The sequence below is a fragment of the Camelus bactrianus genome, chromosome 4 (assembly GCF_048773025.1).
Source record: "Camelus bactrianus isolate YW-2024 breed Bactrian camel chromosome 4, ASM4877302v1, whole genome shotgun sequence".
In the NCBI taxonomy this organism is placed as follows: domain Eukaryota; kingdom Metazoa; phylum Chordata; class Mammalia; order Artiodactyla; family Camelidae; genus Camelus; species Camelus bactrianus.
In genome coordinates this window covers 18,150,264-18,169,145 of record NC_133542.1, presented here as the reverse complement: position 1 = coordinate 18,169,145, position 18,882 = coordinate 18,150,264, and the positions used below count along the sequence as shown (strand labels likewise).

The window sequence follows — 18,882 nt, the reverse complement described above, 5'->3', positions numbered from 1 at the left end:
AACAAACAGCAAGTCCACTCCATTTTTCGGCTGTCATTTCCAAACAAGCTGTATAGAGGAGAGGGTGTTGGTGATGTTCTACCTGCCTCACTAGTGAAAAATCTTACATTCCAAAAGGCCAGCTTTCCCTGTTGGTAGCTAGAGAATCAGAGTCCAGTTCCAGACCCCTTGGACTCTAAACCCCATAGTCCTTCTGACAAACCATCTACCTCATGGGGACCGGAGTGATTATGAGTTATTTTACGTTTAAGGTTCCCAACTAGGATAAAAACCTGGTCCTTCTGATGTCTCTCTGCAATGCTGTTTTCTTTATTTTTAATTGGGACATATTAAGCAAGGCTTGAATACCATCTCCAAAGCCCAGACCATAGAACTTTGAGGTTGGTGAGGGAAGATTTTCTTTGTTCCTCCAGAGTTGCTGTTTAATACATGTTGTTTCTTTTGTTTATTTTACTTTTACTCTGTCTAGGACCCAGTTGTAGCAAATGCTGCTTATAAATCTCTGTCACACTTTAGTGCCGGAGAGCACACCATCCTTCATCTGCCTGAACAGGTAGGCCTTTCTGCTTTCTCACTGGTACCTCTTTACTGCTGGATTTTATAGTTTCATTTGTGTCCCTCTCTCACCCTGAGATTCTTACCTGTAACTCTAGATATGTCGTCCATAAAAGATAAGAATTCATATTCATTATTTGCTTAATCTGTGAAAGATGGTAGAGGTCTTAGACTTCACAGATAATGAACTTAATTTTCTTTGCAGCAGATGAAAGACACTTGTGGAGCAAACGAAGTCTCCATGAGGTGACTGGGTGAATGACTGCACGCCTGTGCCCATGGCAAGATCTGTGTCACTATAGGAACCACTTTATCTAGTTAGTGTACACCATCTTAGATTTCACATCCAAGCATGGTCTGCATACCACCTGTGCAGCCAAAGATCTTTGTGATACAGAATTGAGATGCCATGTGAAAAAAAAGTATTTATTATTTTAATTTGAAACGATATATAGGTTAGTCCCAGAGAAGTAAATGAAGAAAATATCACTGTCTTTTAAAGATTAACACATTGTGTGACATTATCTTAGTTTTTAAACTAAACTAAAAATATACAACCTTTTCTAATATCTATGTAATATAACTGGCTTTAAATTATCAGGTTGTGTTAAGTAGTTCAAAGGTATACAAATGCTTATTGAATGCCTTTAGAGTGTGAGAAAGACATTGTGTTAGGAGAACTTATATGTAACATCACCCAGAATCAGTTCTTGAGGTCAAATGGAAAGAACTTTTGTTGTGAATTTCTTGGGACCCTCAGGCATTAAAATGGGTTGAATTTTTCTTCTGGATTGATAGATTAGATGCCAGTAGGAACCAAGCGAACTTCTGTTTTTTGAATTGAATTGGAGGGACTGAAGATTGGCTCTTGTAAAACCAAATCCTGAGCAAGGCAGGATTTCCCATGTTACTGAGAACTCAAAGACAGATTGGCTAGCTTGTCGTGCAGTTATCTCAAACAGGAAGCCTTAAGAAAAGCTGTTCTGTGACTTTTAAAATAAAAAAAGATGGGATTTCAGACTGCACTGTGGTGACTAACAATACCCATAACTTCTTTTAAAAAGAGAGAGAGAGAGAAAGAAAAGGAGGAAAAAGCTACGTTAAATTTAGTGTGGAAACTCATACCAATAGATTAACTACAGTATCTGGCAAGATACTTTTTATTATTATTATTATTATTTTAAATAAGCACTCACTAATTTATATCACAGCATAATGATTGCCTTTATTTTTAGGTGTTATTACTGAAGTATTCCAGCTGGAGTAATAGCTTTTATTAAGTAACTCCCATATATACTCTTGACTGTTTAGTCTCTGCCTCTTTAAATATTGATATGTTTGTATTTTTTCCTTTTCGGGTTTATATTCAGTTTCTTACTATGTTTGTTAGAGTTAATACTCAGTTAAGTGCTATACTCAGTCAAATATTAGATTTTTTTTAAATCTAACTCTTCTGTATCCTCTGATCCTTGAATAGCCATAAATGGCTCATTATACCTTCCAACATAAAGGGTAGTGATGCATTTAGAGTTGGAGTTTCTATATATGCTTGGATTTTTACCAGCAAAGCGTGAAGAGCTATAAAGGAAATCTCTAACCTTTTTAAGCCATGCTTTTCAACTTTTTTCTGCCCTAACCCCCTTCTGGGATTATGACCCACTCCCATAAGTAACAGTGGTTCACTTTAGTGGATGTTGTAAACTGGGATTAAGATAAGAGGACATAATGGTCTACCCCACTCCGGCCCCAGCTTCTGACACCGAGGACCCGCCTCCTCCTGGAGAATCATTGCTTCCAAGATCACACCATGCATTCTTCTTCCTCTTTTTATTCATTACTGATTGTCAGTTTGATTGTCTGAATACCTGAGGCCTAAAAGTCCGGAAAGTGGTCAGTATGTTCATACTCCAAACAAGTCCCCAGAAGCTAAGGATACAACCCAGTCAGCTCCCACTTCTGTTTTGTAGATGATGGCAGTGATGTGAAACTGCGGCTCATTTTCTAGGAAAACAGATTTGCAGTTGTTTCAGAAGTCCCTACCAGGTAGGGACTCCCTATAATGTAAAGTCTAGGATCCTTCCTTGTTGTCAGAGATTTCTCACTCTGCGCCAAGGGCAGTTTGGCTCACTCGCAAAACTGAAGGCTACCTGTGTACCTTCCCAGTGAAAGTACATCCACGTTCTCTTTTTCTGTTTGTGGAAACTGTGAAATAATCTCTTAACTGAGCCTACTGTGAATCTCAAGCAGAAAACTTTTTTAAAAAGATACAATGCATGCTTATCAACATGGTTACATTTGTGGATTATAATTCAGCCACTTTTGTAAGTACTGCCTTTCTTTAAATTTACTGTAGAAAGATTTCTTGTTTATTGATGTATCAACTTAAACTATGAAACTTGTTGAACGCTAACAGGCTGGTAAAACAAAAGGCATTAGAGGAGTGGCAGACGGAAGATTTAGGGTTAACTAAAACAGTACATCTAAGGTAAGATGGAAAATTTCAATGGAGAGTACAGCTGAATGAGATACCCTGTGAGTTAGGGATTTGAAAACCAAATTCATTAACTCATCTTTTTTGTCACTGGTTTGTCATTAGGAAGTTCTGTGGGATTATTGATAATAGAATCTTAATATTGCATTGGTTTATTTATGTATTGGATGTATGCTAAGTGCTAGACCATCTTATGAGCTGGGAATAGTGAATGAATCCATATGTTTGTTGGTTTTTAAAAATATTATTTTTAACCACTTGAAACATGTGAATCTAAAGTTGGTCAGAAGTTTTCTTTGAGGACCTATTGATTTCAGTGTTAAAAAATAGACATGAATGATTTTTCCCTTTTAGTTTGTATTTCTTTGTCTTTTTAGCTGTTTATCTTTCTCCTCTGCCTTCTTTAGTGCCCCCACAACCCTCCAAAATGAAATAAACAGAAAACTGTAGAGAATTGTCTTTTTGGTAAAATAATCAGTAATGGATAAACATATAGGTTGACTCTTCTCTCTGAGTTGGGTTCATTAAAAATATTTGACTGTTTAAAAATTGAACTTTTTGTTTCAGAGATCTTAAGATGATTATGTTGTTGATCTCTGGAGTTAATTTTAGAAGTAATATAAAAGAACTCATTATGCACCCTGGGTTGTTATTAATATGGTGTAACCTGTTCAACTTTGATTTAAGTGAATGTCATTGCATTCATCAGAAGCTGTTTCTCTTTTTAAATGAATTTATGCAGATATTTGACGTGTTCCAAATAAAATCCTCTGTTTATGCACAAACTCCTGTATTTTCGTAGGTTACATACACAGAAAGGTAGTTGAAAAGTTACCTGGCTCAGAACCTGTAGTGAGGAATTTTGTAGGATAAGCTTTCCAATATTCAACATAAAGCAGATTTTAAAAGTCATTGATCATTTTATATTTGGGTCTCCATTTAAGTTTATTCCACAAAGCTTAGCTATAACTGGAAGGGTGTAGTTGGTGTGTGCATGTGCGTGTGTGTGTGCATGCGTGTGTGTGTGTGTATTCTAAACATACAGTTTTCCTGGATGTTTTAGTAGCTAATATAATTACCAACATTTTATAGTTTTAACATGCATTCTTTCACATGACTTCCCTTGATTTTCCTTAGTTGCACTCATGTTGATCTTGATCAGTTGTTGCACACAAGCCAAGGGAGAACCCTGGGGCTCGCACAGGGATGCTGGAACAAGTACTTTAAGAGGTGAACAGAGGAAGAGGGAAATGGAATGAAACCAAGGTCTAACAACAAGTACTGATTGGTTCAGGAGAATCAATTCACCTTTAAAGAAGCAAAATTGAAGGAATAATCCTACCATTATAAGTAGGCAGAGTACATCATCTATACTTAAATTGCAGTACACCCGTAGTTTGTTAAAATACATGCATATGTAAGGTGCAGGCATACGTTGTTGACCACATAGCAGATAAATTGATATAGGTGTCTGTCCAATTATGTGAATGCAGAATTAGACAACTTAAGATGGATGAATCCACCATATATTTTCATTTCTCTTGATCATATACCTAGGAGTGGAATTGTTGGGCCATATGGTAATTCTGCATTTAGCTTTTTAAGAAACTGCCAGGCTGTTTTCCAAAGGGGCTGCACCATTTTACATTCCCACCAGCTATGTATGAGGGTTCTGATTTCTCCACATCCTCACCATCCCTGAGTTTTCATATTAGCTTAAGTGTTTACCACTGCCTTCCACCTCCCTCAGTCTCCTATCATTTGTGAATATGAGGTATATCAGAGCTTCCCAGTGTTCTGATGCACTGGTGTAGTAACTGGTGTTATTAATGTAGTCTCCATCTGTCAGCCTTATTGTCTCTTTCCCCTGTATGCTGTTCAAATATTATTTTTAATTTGTACTATGATGTGTAAAAAAGTCAGGAAACAAAGTAAATGGACCCAGAATCAACTCCTTTTTTTTTTAGAACTTTTTAGGCAACTAGGACTGGTTAGAATCTCTAAGATACCTCTTGATGATACTAATCATGGCAAATTCCAAGTATATATGCAGACCAGAGACACTTGGAAAAGCCTACTTGTCAGAACCGAAAGATTTGCAAATGTGCCAGGATTTCTCTGGTGTGCAGTGATATCAACAAATGCGGGCATGCCCTCTTCGGAGCATACATCATTGTTATCTCTGTAATTATGGCTCGCTGGGTCCTCAGAGAATTAGGTCCTCAGGACTGAATTAGAATTAAATCTTGTCTTGGAAAGTGCTTGGTGGTCAGGTTGCTTTCACTCCTTCACTAGTGATAAGAACACCAGTTATGGTTGAAGGCTTCATTGGAGTTGAGGTTATTATACTTGAGAGAAGCATTTTCTCTCTGTTTTCTTTTATCCCCCTGTAAGAATCCTGACTCAGTGTAGCTCCTAAATGGAACAGTGCTTTGGGGACCTATGAAGAAGGCAGTCTGCAGGAATTGTTAATTATTTCTAAAAATAACTCCGGGAGACAGGCTAATGGTAATGACTGGGTTCTGGCACTTTATGGTTATAGCAACCACTTTTATATATTTTGATTTCCTCCCCTAATGCTTGATTATCTCTATGTGGGCATTATGACGGTGTGTCATTGAAAGCATTAAAAATTTAATTAATTACTTGACAGTTATATCTTGTGGAAACTACAATAGTGGTAATCTTACATTTTTGATTTTTGGTTCAAACAAAACTAACTAATCACAGAACAACCACAAAAATCTTCAAACTGAAAATTATGCACAATAAAGTATAGCTACCAATTACAGATTTTAGTGTTTTATATTCTATAGCAACAAACTACCAAGTCTAAAAAAATGTCAACTAAAGCATTCTGAATTTCCTGATTCCCTACTATATATTCTTTTAGAAGATTTTAAGCTTTGTCACTGAGATGTGGCTGAAATTACAAATTTTTTAAAAATGTATGCAGACAAGGCAAATGTTTAATTATAGACCATAGTAGTTCAATATATTGAATGTGTGAGTATTTGCTTTTTATTGTTGGATGGTGTAAAATTTTATTAGCTATCTATAATAATCATTGTTTAGGCTGGTATATGGTGATTTCCTTGCTCTATTACCATTAGTTCTTTACATGAATCTGGGATTGTATCTAAGAAGAAGATTAGAGTTTACCATGTAGTTAATCTAAAAATGAATAGATTTTTTAAAATTAATTTTAATGGTCTTTTGACATTCTAGAGCAATGAGTCTAACCCAGTTTTTGAATCTCAGCATAAAAAGGACAAAGAAAAGATTTTACATAATGTTCTAGTATGGCCTTCTCTGTCATTTCAGGTAAGACCAGAAATCCAGGTTCCTGATGAGCTAGATGAAGATGAAGATGAGGAGGGGGATGAAAAGGATGTGGATCTTTCAGTGCCTGGCTCGTGCTATCTCAACCTGTTGTCACTCACTGCTCCTCTGGTTTTACCAGGTGACTCCTATTTGGTGTCAGGGAAGCTAGAATTTTTCACTGATTTTTGCTTCATTGTGCTCTTTTGTGATGTGTACACATTACAGCTTACTTTAATCTTAAATGCTTATGTACTATCTGTGTTCTATAGGGAGTGCTGGAGGTGGGATGGTGTTCAAAACACTGAAAAATGTTAGACTCGAATAAAATTGAACTGGAAAACTAGTTTAAACAGCTATTTTCACTGAAACATTTAAATTCATTGCAAAAGCTAAATTTATTCTATAAGACAAATTTGCTTTGGAGCTTTAAGTCACTGATTCAAATGGTTCTTTAGCTTATTGTATAAGCTAAGTGAAAAGATCATTAGAATCTTCAAATTTACTGGGTAGTTTTATCATTATAAATTTTTTTTTTATAATTACTCCAAAGCTGGTACCAATAATTGAGAGCTATACATTAACATTTTAAAAACTGGATTAAATTGTATGATCATTCAGTTTTTGATATAAAGTTACAGGACCTTGACATTAAAACAAAATTATTCTCATTCTATCTAATCATTCTAATTTAGTATTAGCCAACATTTTCTCAAGCATGTATCTATTATCTTGTTCTGTCCCAATTCTGCCTTGAATGTTCATGGATGTAAAAATTTAATCTCTGAAAGTTAAGTTCAGTCAATGCAAGAAATATCTTTATCTTCTCAGTCATAATCTCACTAGTCTATAATGTTGGAAGTTTTTATTCCTGGCTTCATCGCACATGGAGATTCCTGAGGAATTCAGCCAAATTATACGCTAGTGTTTATTGCTAGGCAAAGCTCTTGTCCCAAATCCTTGTCTGCTTTCACTAGAGAAAACTGAACAGTTTAATGTAGAGTTGATCTTTTCTTTTCTCCTCATGTGCAGAACAAGGTTTGTTCCCTGTTCCTTTCTTCTGTTCATCCCCACATCCTACCTTAAGGCTCTTCACAGTCTAGGACCTACCTTGCAGTTAATAGTGAGTCCAAGAAAGGAGAAAGCCTTTGGTTATCCGAAGTCCTCCTGTACCCCAAATAACCTTAGAGTTAGCAGTCCTCTTGGGCTTTTTTAATGACTTTGTTCCCTCTTACATGGATTCCTCACCCCAGTCTTGTGGTATCAGAAGAAAGGGGAAGATGTTTGTTGCCGAGATGTGCTGTTGTTTCTGTTCACCCGGTATTAGCAGTGCTGAGGTGACCGTTAACTGGCTCTTCTGCGTTGTTTGTACTTGATGGTTGCTGGTGTCTTTCCTTGAGAAAGAAGGGGAGGGTTTGAGATCAACAATTGTGTCTATTTGAGAAAAATTCAATAATTGAAGTCAGATGAGTGATCTAGAGGCTGGCTGTCTCTGGCAAACCGTGTCACCGTGAGCAAAGTTCTTCATTTTTCTGTTCCTCACTTTCCCTCTGTTACTGGAGAACTCAGAAAAAGAACCAGGGAAAAAAGCACCAGCCTTAGGAATGTATATCCTAAAAGGTACAGGGCGGATGACATATATTAGATCTCTAGGTTCAACAGGTAGAAAACTGGATTGCACCGAGTGTAAGAAAATCCTAGCCCTTTTCTCCTCTTGGTTCCTCTCAAGTAAACATAGAAGAAGCTGCAAAGTAAATCCAGTAATTTGCATTATTTTAAATAGGGATGTTACTGGTATTGATTTAATTTTTTTTTGAATTTTAAAATAAATTTTAGACTTACAAGAAGTTGCAAAAATAGTTCAGAGAGTTCCCATGTACTTTCACCCAGCTGCTCCCATTGATAACATCTCATATAACCTTAGTTCATTATTAAAACAAGGAAATTCATATTGGTACAATACTACTAACTAAACTATAGACCTAATGAGATTTCACCAGTTTATTTTTCTGTACAGTATGTAAGCTTTGAGGATTAGCTCTTTTTTTTTTTCACTTAGTATAGTGTCTGAGATTCATCCAAATAGTTGCCTGTATCAATTCTATGTTCTTTTTTATTGCTGCGTAGTATTACATTATAAAATATATCACAATGTTTTTTTTATTCACTCATCTGTTGAAGGACATTTGGTTTGTTTTAAAAATTTGTATCTGATACTATGTGTCCTACACATTTTCAACTTTTCTAATCCTCACCTGGTCATCTGAAAGGAAGAGACTAGGGGAAGGCTCAAAGACAATGGAAAAAATTCCTAGTGGCTAGCTTAGTGGCTGGGGGAAGATGGCACCATACATATCAGTTGCATTCATGCTATTTTACCTTCATATAAACTTCTCTCAGGGCTGGAATTATTTGAGAATCCTTAATTCTCTAAAGAGCTTGACAAGTAGACAAATTTTCATTCCTGGGTTAGTCTATGTGCAGATGTGTACTTACTTCTTGACATGTATCAGGTTTTACCAGAACAGAATCCCTTCTGAGGAAGCATGAAATTCTGTCCTCACAGACAGTTGGTTCTTAGGTACATTCTGAAAAGTTTGTACTCCCACTCTGCCCAAAGCAGTCATACATGTGCATATGCAGACTGGAATTGGGTTATATGACCTGCAGTTGGATATTATTCACATTTTTCATTTAGATGATGTATTGATCAGGGTCTTCACAGGAATTTCAGAGGGAGTAATTGAGAGTTTAATAAAGGGACAGCTTAAAGACGTGTTTCAAGGTTAAAGGAAATTCATAAGCAATGTTGAATCATCTCAGAATGGTTAATGTCCCTAAGCCTAAAGAGGTAAGGGGAGGTAGCAGTTAGGAGAATGAGAGAGAGTATCTATGTCATAAATAGGACTGCCTAAGGGGAGCCAGGACCTTCAAAAGAGGGGTGCAGGCAACCTGGAACAGTTTTGCAGGAGGGTTTCTGGGGAGTATATGCCTTGACCTTTGTTTTTACCCTTTGATCTCCTATGAGTGTCTTCCGTTGGATGAAACCAACCAAAAGCCAGAGGATAAAGGAAACTGGTGATGCAGTTGTGAAACGTTATTCTTCCAGGGCACAGAGTAGGGTTGAGAGGATGAATCTGGAGGGACAAGTGGAAAACATCCTACGCGGATGTTCTCTGGGCTTTGAATGGATAAGCTTGGTTACACCCAGGAAGGTTCTGTATGGGAATGACTGAACTAGGCCCATAATAGATGTTCCAGCAAGCACTTGCTGCCTTTAATTTAATCATGGTAATTTAAAGAAGACTTTCAGATCTTTTCTGAATGAAATTCCAGTTTAGGTAGGTGGACTCTTGCTTTTTGTTCCTATAATAAGAGGCACATGTAGTGGTTTCCTTTTTGGTTTTCCATATGATTTGTTTAGCTTTAATTTTTTGTTGTTTTTGTTTCTGCATTGGGCAACCTCTAGTGGATCTTAGGAAAATAACACTTGAATATAAACCTATAGTATTAAATCAAGTGTTTTGTTTGGATATCCTATTGATTTCTGATCCTACATTACTGTATTACCTTATAGTAAGTAAAGATATCAAATCAAAGATCTTGGGCTTAATTAGAAGGAGCACAAGCAAAGAAATAATGGATTAATTTTTTTTAAAAAGTGTACTGATATTACTACAGGATGGTGGATAGTCATGAAAGGCCTCTCTGAAAATACCTAAATGACAAGAAGGAGCCAGGCATGTGGAAATCAGGGACGAGTGTGTTCCAGGGGGAAGGAAGAGCAAGTGCAGCGGCCTTGACTTAGATGTGAACTTTGAGTTCGAGTGGGGAAAAGGCCATATGGAAGCGTGCCTTTAATATAGCTAGAAAGGAAGGCGGGTGGTAGAGATGAGGCCAGAGGGAGAGGCAGGGGCTAGATCACAGAAAGCCTTGATCATTGTCGGAAGTTCTGATGTTATTCTATGTACAATGAAAAAACACTGGAAGATGTTAGGGAAGGGAGTAACATAAAATTCTGGCTTCTGGGAAGAGGATGATTTGTACGGAGCAGTCATGAGGAGATGAAACCAAGAAACGAGTTTTTAAATTCATCCAGTTGAGGAAGAGAGAAGATGATGACTGAGCAAGTAGCAGTGAAAATGGAGAGAAATGGGTGTATTTGAGATATATTTTTGAAAGTAGATCTAAAAGGACTTGCTAATGGATTACATGTAAGAAGTGTGAGAAAGAGAAGAATTGAGAATGACTAAGTTCTTAAGCTTGAGTAACTGGGTGCTGTGATCTGACTTGGGGAAGAGTAAGAAAGGGATGGGAATCAAGAGTTCTTTTCTCACTTTGTGAAATTTGGCCTGAAATATAGCTATGTTGTTGTGTGTATGTGTATATATGAGTTAGGAACGAATGTTTCTATTCTAGCATACTGTATTTACTCTACTTTTGATCTCCTTTTATCTCTTTCAGCTTTGGAAGAATTTTTTACATCTCTCGTGAAGCAGGAAATGGTGAATATGCCCCGTGGCGTGTATCACTCTGCATTAAAAGGAGGTGCCCGCTTAGACCAAGGAAAGACTGTAGCAGGAATCCCCAATTTTATGTTAAAAATGTATGAAACAAACAAGCAACCAGGTTTGAAACCTGGCCTTGCAGGTAAGCACACTACTTGGTATCAAGGTACAGGTTTTTAATGTAATAATTTAACTTCTTCTTCAAGTAGGATGTGATAGGGCATGGCAAGGCATTGCTGCTGCTGCTGCTAACATCTAAACACACAGCTGGATAGATGAAAAAATAAATCTCATTTTATAGCCATTGGAGAAATGTAGAAGCAAAGACATAGGTAAGATAAAACAAAGAACAGACTAAAACTACAGAATGGGGAGACCATTTTAGATTGTCCTCCATGGATCCCCCCACCTTCCTATGGGGAATATTCACTGATTCTGGCTGTGGGCTAAGATTGGTGATTGACCCAGGAAGGGGCCTTTTGGAGGATAGAGAAACCGGTGAAGCTTTTAGTGGTTTCATGGGACTAGAGTAATGTGATGATTAATTTTATGTGTCATCTTGACTGGGCTAAGCGATGCTCAGATAACCGGGAAACATTATTTCTGAGTCTGTGAGTGTGCTTCCAGAAGAGGTTAGCATTTGAATCAGTGGACTGAGTAAAACAGATCTACCCTGAGCAATGTGGGTGGGCAACATTCGATCAATTGAAGGCCTGAATGGAACAAAAAGGTAGAGGAAGGGTGAATTGGCTCTCTTTGCTTGAGCTGTGAGATCCACCTTCTGATGCCTTTGGCCTTTGGTGCCCCTGGTTCTCAGGCTTTCTGACTCAGACTGAATCACACCACTGGCTTTGCTGATTCTTCAGTTTGCAGAGAACAGATTGTGAGATTTCTCAGCCTCAATAATCTTAAGAGCCAATTTCCCTAATAAGTCTCCTCTTGCTTATCTGTATATCTATATCCTGTTGGTTCTGTTTCTCTGAAGAGTTTGACTAATACAGGTGACAAGCTGGAGGTTTTCCTCATAATATACTTAATGAATTTTGAGTTTGCATTGAAAGTTAAAAGAACTAGGCTGATGCTTCTGAGAGGCCATGAAATCTCCAGTCTTGTGGTGCTTAGGAAATAAAGACTGGTTAGGAGAATGGGCCTGAAAACAAAGCGCACAAATAGTGAATGAATACTGACAATCTACAGCTCTTTTACCTGGATACACTTACTAATTCTGGCCTCAGCTAGAGACTGAAATTCAGGCTTGACTGTAACAAGAGGTACAGGAGGCAAAGAAACCAAAAGAGATCTTGACATTTATGTGGTAACCTGAGTGACAAAACTGGGGACTTGAGGGCCTTCAAACACACAGCCTGTTTCTCCCTTAAAATATTTGTCAAATTTTGAAGCTTTATGGGATGGGAAGTTAAAAGCTAAGCTGAAAACCTCCAAGGACAGATCTGAATTTTCTATAATCTTTCTGTATTGTGGAGTCAAGGACTGACTAGACTGTCAGTTGAAAATCTTGATGAGGCTGTCCTAGGAACAGGGTTGAACCAGAGGTGGACTGAGATTTATCAAAGCTATAATTCAGCCTAACTCAGTTAAATCCCTGAATAAATTGAGATCATCAGTCCTTCACTCTCTCTAACAGAGGAGAAACTCCTCTCTGATAAAAGAAAACCATCATTTAGAATTTCTGTGGTTCTTTCAAGCACTGTCAAGTATACAGTGAAAAAGTGCTAGAAAAAAGTCAAAATGGAAATTAGAAAATATTTTGAACTAAATGATAAAGAAAATATGTCAAAATACAACTTGTGGGATGTATCTAAAACAGTGTTAGTGGGAAATTTATACCCTTAATACATATATTGAAAAAAGAAATAAGGAAAACAATAATAATTTAAACTTCCATTTCAAGAAACTTAGAAAAAAAAATAAATTAGCTTAAATAAATGATAAAGGATGGAATAATAACAAGAAAAATAAAAATCAGTACAATAAAAAACATAAAATAAAGAAAATCAGCAAAGCCAAAAGTTAATTTTTTTGGAAAGTTTAACAAAATTGATAAAGCCATGGTAAGTCTGAACAAAAAAAATAGAGAAATACAGATTACCTATATTAGGAACAGCAAAGGAGACACCACTTCAGACCCTACAGCATTCAAAAAATTAAAGAATATTATAAAGAACTTTTAGCCAATTTTCACAGATTAGATGAGATGTCAAAATATAAAACTCTGCAAACTGACAGGAGGAATAGACTATATGAACACTTTGATCTGCATTAAAGAAATTGAATCTGTAATAGCCTTCCCACACAGAATACCCTAGGTGTAGATGGCTTCCTTGGTGAATTCTTCAAAAAAATTGAGGGAGAAATAATAATGGTCTCTATAAACACTAACAGAAAATTATAAAAAAAAAAAAAGGAACACTCTTGATAAGATCAGCATAATCTTGTACCAAGGACAAGAAGGGAATATAACAAACCAGTGTCTTCCATGAACATAGTTGCGAAAATCCCCCCAAAATGTTAGAAAATTGAATTCAGCAGTACATACAAGGGGTTAATTTAATATTTGAAAATCAATATAATTTATTAGATTAATAGAATAAGGCAGTACAATCTTTAGATGACCTCAATAGATGCAATAGATACAGAAATAGCCTTTGAAAACCTTAGCTCCTATTCATGATACAAAAAAGACTCTCTCATTAAGCTATGAATAGAAGGGAACTTCTTTTATTCTGATAAAGAACATCTACAATGCAATCTCTGTACTTGATACTGAAATAATGAAACTTCTGCTCCTTGAGATTGGGAAAAAGATGTGGATGCTTGTTATCACCAGTATTATTCAGTATCATGATGGAGGCCATAACTAGGCCATAACTAGCCAAGAAAAAGAATTAACAGTCATAAGGATTAAAAAGGAAGAAATAAAATAGTCATTATTTGCTGTTGTTGTGATTGTGTATGTAGAAAACTCAAAACTACAGACTAATTAGGATTAAAAAATGAATTCAGCAAGGTTACTGCATACATACAGAGGTCAATATATAAAAATCAATTATTTATTTTTACATACCATAACAAAAAATGAAATTTAAAAATTATACCATTTATAGTAGCATCAAAAAACATCAAGTACCAAGAATAAATTTAGCAAGCAGTATGTAAAACCCTTATACTGTAAGCTATAAAATATTATGGAGAAAAATTAAAGAAATGGTACTAAATGGATTGATTTACAATATTTATGGACTAGAAGACTCCATGTTGTAAAAATAAGTTCTTTTCAAGTTAGCATATAGATTCAACCCAATCCCAGTCAATATCCCTTGGAAATTGACAAGCTGATTGTAAAATTTATGAGGAAATGCAGAAGACCAAGAATAGCTAAGGTCATCTTGAAGAATAAAAACAAAGTAGGAGGATACACGTTACCAAATTCAAGACCTGTTATTAAGTCACCATAATTGACAGTATGGTATTGGTGCAAGGATAGACAAACTGACCAATGGAAGAATGTGGGGTTTCCAGAAACAGACCCACACATACAAGGTCACCAGATTTGTTATAAAAGTGACACTGCAGTGTTGTGGAGAAAAGGGATGAACTTTTCAACAAATGATCCTATAATTAAAAGTTCTAGTTTTTAAAAGTAACAAATTCTATTAAAATTAGGAACATGTGTTAATCAAAATACACCATTGAGAGTGAAAAGGCAAGCCACAGAATGAGAGAAGGTATTTATAATACGTATATCTGATAAAGGACTCGTATCTAGAATATATAAAGAATTTTTACAAATCAATAAGGAAAAGGCACTCATTGAAAAACAGGAAAAAGAACTTATCCTTCAAAAAGAGAGTATTCAAATGTCCAATGAACATATGAATAGATGGCCAACTTCATTAGACATCTAAGAAATGCAAATTAAAACCACAGTAAAATACCATGACATACTTAACAGAATGGCTAAAATGAAAAAAGATGGGTAATATGAAATACTGATAAATATGTGGAGCAACGAAAGCTGCTGCTGGGAATGTAAGTTAGTACAACCAGTTTGGAAAACTGGTACTGAACAAATTTATACCCAGTTACCTAGCTATTACCCAAGCAGCATAAACAGCATTGAGTAGCCCTAAACTTGGAAGGTATCTAAATACCTGTTGACAGTAAACTGGATAAATAAATAATGGTATAGTCACATGATGGAGTACTATTCAGTAATGACAATGCATATACTACAACTGCCAGTAACAATATGAATGATTCTTAACGATTATGTTGAGTGAAAGAAGCCAGATATAGAAGCGTATATACAGCCTAATTCTAGTTACCTAAATTACCAAAGAAGGCAAAAGGGTTGCTGGAAGATTGTTACCTTTGGGGTGGGGGTGGATGTGACTGGAATTAGACATGAGAGGACTTTGGGATATTAATAATGTTTTGTTTTGATCTGTGTGCTGATTACATATGTTCATTCAGTTTATGAAAATTCATTGAGCTGGATGCTTATGATATGTGTACTTTTCCTTATATCATACTTCAGGAAGAGATATTTTAAAACGTAATCATCTCTGTTTTAAGTTATCTTAGTCCTTGAATATGTCTTCTCATTGGCTCAAAATTACTCAGTTTCCAAGACTACCCTAACTCATAGTCTAGCATTTGGCTGCCTGCTTTTGCTTTTCAAATGCCACTGGGGGCCAGCTGATGCTGTAAATTCAACTTAGTTGACTAGAATAGGAAGGACTGGGAGAAGAATTAGAGAAGGAAGAGGGAGGAAAAAAGGGAGATTGAATGTATGTGAGTTCAGGTATGAGGGAAAACTCGTCCACTTGTGGGTATAAACTAAAGGAACCCCTGTTATCAGGAGTTCACGAAGACTGACTTATGCAAGCATTTCTCTGTAATTGAGATTTAGTTTTAAAAAAGAGTTTAGAGTCTCTAGAAGTAACAGTTCACAAAATTTAAAATGATAAAATTTACAATTCACATCTTATTTATTTACAAATGAGTAAGGCTTGTAAATAAGTGGTAGTTTCAATCTGGTAACTTCTTGTATCTTTTCTATTTTTTTCTTTCCTGACACCAACAGTTAAAAATCATAATTTGCATAGCAAGTTCTATTAATTTCTAAATATCTCTATCCAGATTGATTGAATTTGGATTACTGAGAACTTAATGAAGTTTTCCCGTAAGGAATGGTTTTATAAGTTTCTTCTTTTTTTAAAGGTGGTATGTTATTTTGCTATGATATTTCAACATATCAGAGTAAAGATGGCAAACCATTGAATCGACTGATGGCCAGTAGAGGGCGAAGTTTCAAGCAGACCTCGCTGGCTCTAGTGCATGAGGTGGGTGCCTTCCCATACTTTGTAACAGGTTCTTCTTGCTTGTATATGTTTTGGGGATTCCCTCCTTCACTTTGGGCCTATGAAATTTAGTGTATGTTTGGAAATTATTTTTCTCTTAATCATAATTAATGTAAGTTGCCTTAAAAGACAAGCAAAATAGTTGACACAACTGGATACTAAAATATTTTGATGTGTTTCTCAAAAAAACTGGCATGCTTCCCCTACTGCCTAGCCTTTTAGGGAGTAGTATCTAGGATTTTGGTTTATTTCATCAGTGTTTAACTTCCATTGTTCAGAATAAATAGCAATTTATTATTTAAAGAAATATTCTTTCCTATTTCTTAATTCTACTCCTTTGAAAGTATGTAGGGCACCAATGTGTATATTTTGTGAATGTTGGGAATCAACAGTAAATAAGAGTGTTTAGGGGAAAAAAAACCTTTGGTTTTAGAGTTTATTTTACTTTCCTTTTAGGGCACCCTTTTAAAGTAAAATTATGTGATACCATTAGATGATTTGCATGAAATCTGATCATTGCGGATCATAGCAATACCAGAGGATGAGGGGAACTGGAAAGTATTTGGGAAATTTGTGTTTTTGTTGTTGTTTTTAAAAATTTTATGACAGTTATTCATAAAATGTATACAATTTAAATAGTGTATAAAAATTAAAATATTTGAATGAATAACAAAACAAAACACAGCAAAGAGGTTTATTTTGTATAATTTAGATATAATAAGTTATCTACCAGTTATAAATGAAAATGTACAAATTATAAAAATTGTAAAGGATTTGAGTTAAAAGTAATTAGTGCTTTTACAGTATGTTTGCTTTAAATCTTATTTTGATGCATAATTTGTAAATGTTGGTATCGCTAATTTGGTTGGATTATATTCTGTATCATACCATTTGCTACCAGTTAGCATAGCCAGTTTTTAAAGACCAATTTTTATCATATGAGACCCACAGTCCTTTCATATATTTAATTAGAATTGAAATTATGTAAATATTTTGTTCAGCACCTTTTTTGTCTAGTACAGTGTTTTTATTTAACTAAGGAGGGGGAGAAAGATCTGGGAAGAGCCGTGTTTCTCTAGGAAGAAGAGAGGTTTAATTTCGGAAAAGCGAGGAAAATATAGGTAATTTCGTTTTCCCTAGCATCTTATTAGATGGTTTCAAGAAGAGAGAGATTTGGTACCTTTTTGTGTGTTTTTAAGCTGTGCACTTAGATGGCTAACTGAAGTGTTAAGTATTAATGGAAGTCTGATTTCAAAAGTCACCATCAGACTAGAAGTAAGAAAAAGTGCTAATGGGGATTGCAGGAGACACCAAGGAAATTCAGCAAATGGTATCAGAACTTAGGAGGTGTGCCTTAGATATGAACAGAAAAAATATGTGGGTTAAGATACTTGCTGCTTGTATTGTAGTATGCCTAGGAAATTTCAAAGTTGAGAAGAGATCATTATTTTAGGAGTCAATTGGAAAACACATTGTACAGAATTCTGCCAATCTATGATAGGATTTTAGTTTGGATTCATCTTCTTACTGTAGTTCATTTTAAAAGAGGCAAAAATAGAGAATGAGTTGTGCAGTTTCTCAGACTGACAAATAATAAGAATTTTAAGAGCTAGTTAATAAGGGTTACAATAATAATAGCTAATAACCAACTTGGGCACTTTAAAAGTTTCTGTGCGTGTATTAAGTCATTTAATCTCCATATCAACACTGTGAGGTTGGTACTGTTAGTGCGCTTGACACACATAAGTAGAGGAGCCTGGAAACTGAACCCAGGCAGTGTGAAACTCCACTGTCCCTGAACTATCTTGTACCATCCCAGCTTAAGCAGAGACATTAAAAAGAATACCTTTGGATTTTTCCAAGATGAGTCTAGTATTGCCTAACTCTTCTCCATGCTTCTAGTCTTTCTTTTATTGCAGTCCATTTGGTATTTTTCCAGCTGAACTTTCTTCAGACTCTGCTTTGATTCCCATTACTGCCTTATTCTGAGTCTTTTTATTTTAAAAAGCCTGTCATGAGAGTTTCAATTTGTTTGTTAATTTACCCATTGATGGACCTTTGGATTGTTTCCAGTTTTTCCAGATTATAACTAAGCTTGCTGTAAACATTATCATGCAGGTGTATGTATGGACATCTGTTTCCCATTTCTACTGAGTAAATAAATACTTAGGAGTGAGATCATTAGGTCATATGCTAAGTGAATATAGGAAAGTACTGAACTCTTTTTCTAGTGAGTGCCCCATTTTGGATGCCTACCAGCCATGTAAGGGAGTTCTAATTGTTCTGCCTCCTCACTACTGCTTGATATGGTCAGTTTTTTAAATTTAGCCATAATGGTTAGTGGTTTCCCTTTTGTGGTTTTTAATTTGTGTGTGTTCTTTTTAAGACTACTGATATTGAGCATCTTTTCATGTATGTATTTGCCATTCATATATTTTCTTCCGTGAAGTGTCCTGCTCTTTTGCCCATTTTTAACCCTGGTTTTTGTTTTCAAAAGAGTTCTTCATATGTTCTGGATATAAATTTTTTATTAGAAATATGTTTTGCAAATATTTTCACTTAATCCATAACCTGTCTCTTCATTTGCTTAGTGATGTCTTTTGAAGAGCAGATCTTAGTTTTG

General features: G+C 35.7%; 1 protein-coding gene across 6 annotated transcripts in view; it reads left to right on the top strand.

Moving 5' to 3' along the window:
• The window catches only part of FOCAD (focadhesin), a 237,482-nt gene that overhangs the window by 140,940 nt on the left and 77,660 nt on the right, over window positions 1-18,882 (top strand). For all 6 annotated transcript variants that reach the window (XM_074361508.1, XM_074361510.1, XM_010946018.3 and 3 more), the window contains 4 exons: window positions 470-553; window positions 6,371-6,509; window positions 10,832-11,017; window positions 16,120-16,241. In XM_074361508.1, coding sequence (XP_074217609.1) covers window positions 470-553; window positions 6,371-6,509; window positions 10,832-11,017; window positions 16,120-16,241 — 531 coding nt within the window. The remainder of the gene's footprint in view (window positions 1-469; window positions 554-6,370; window positions 6,510-10,831; window positions 11,018-16,119; window positions 16,242-18,882) is intronic.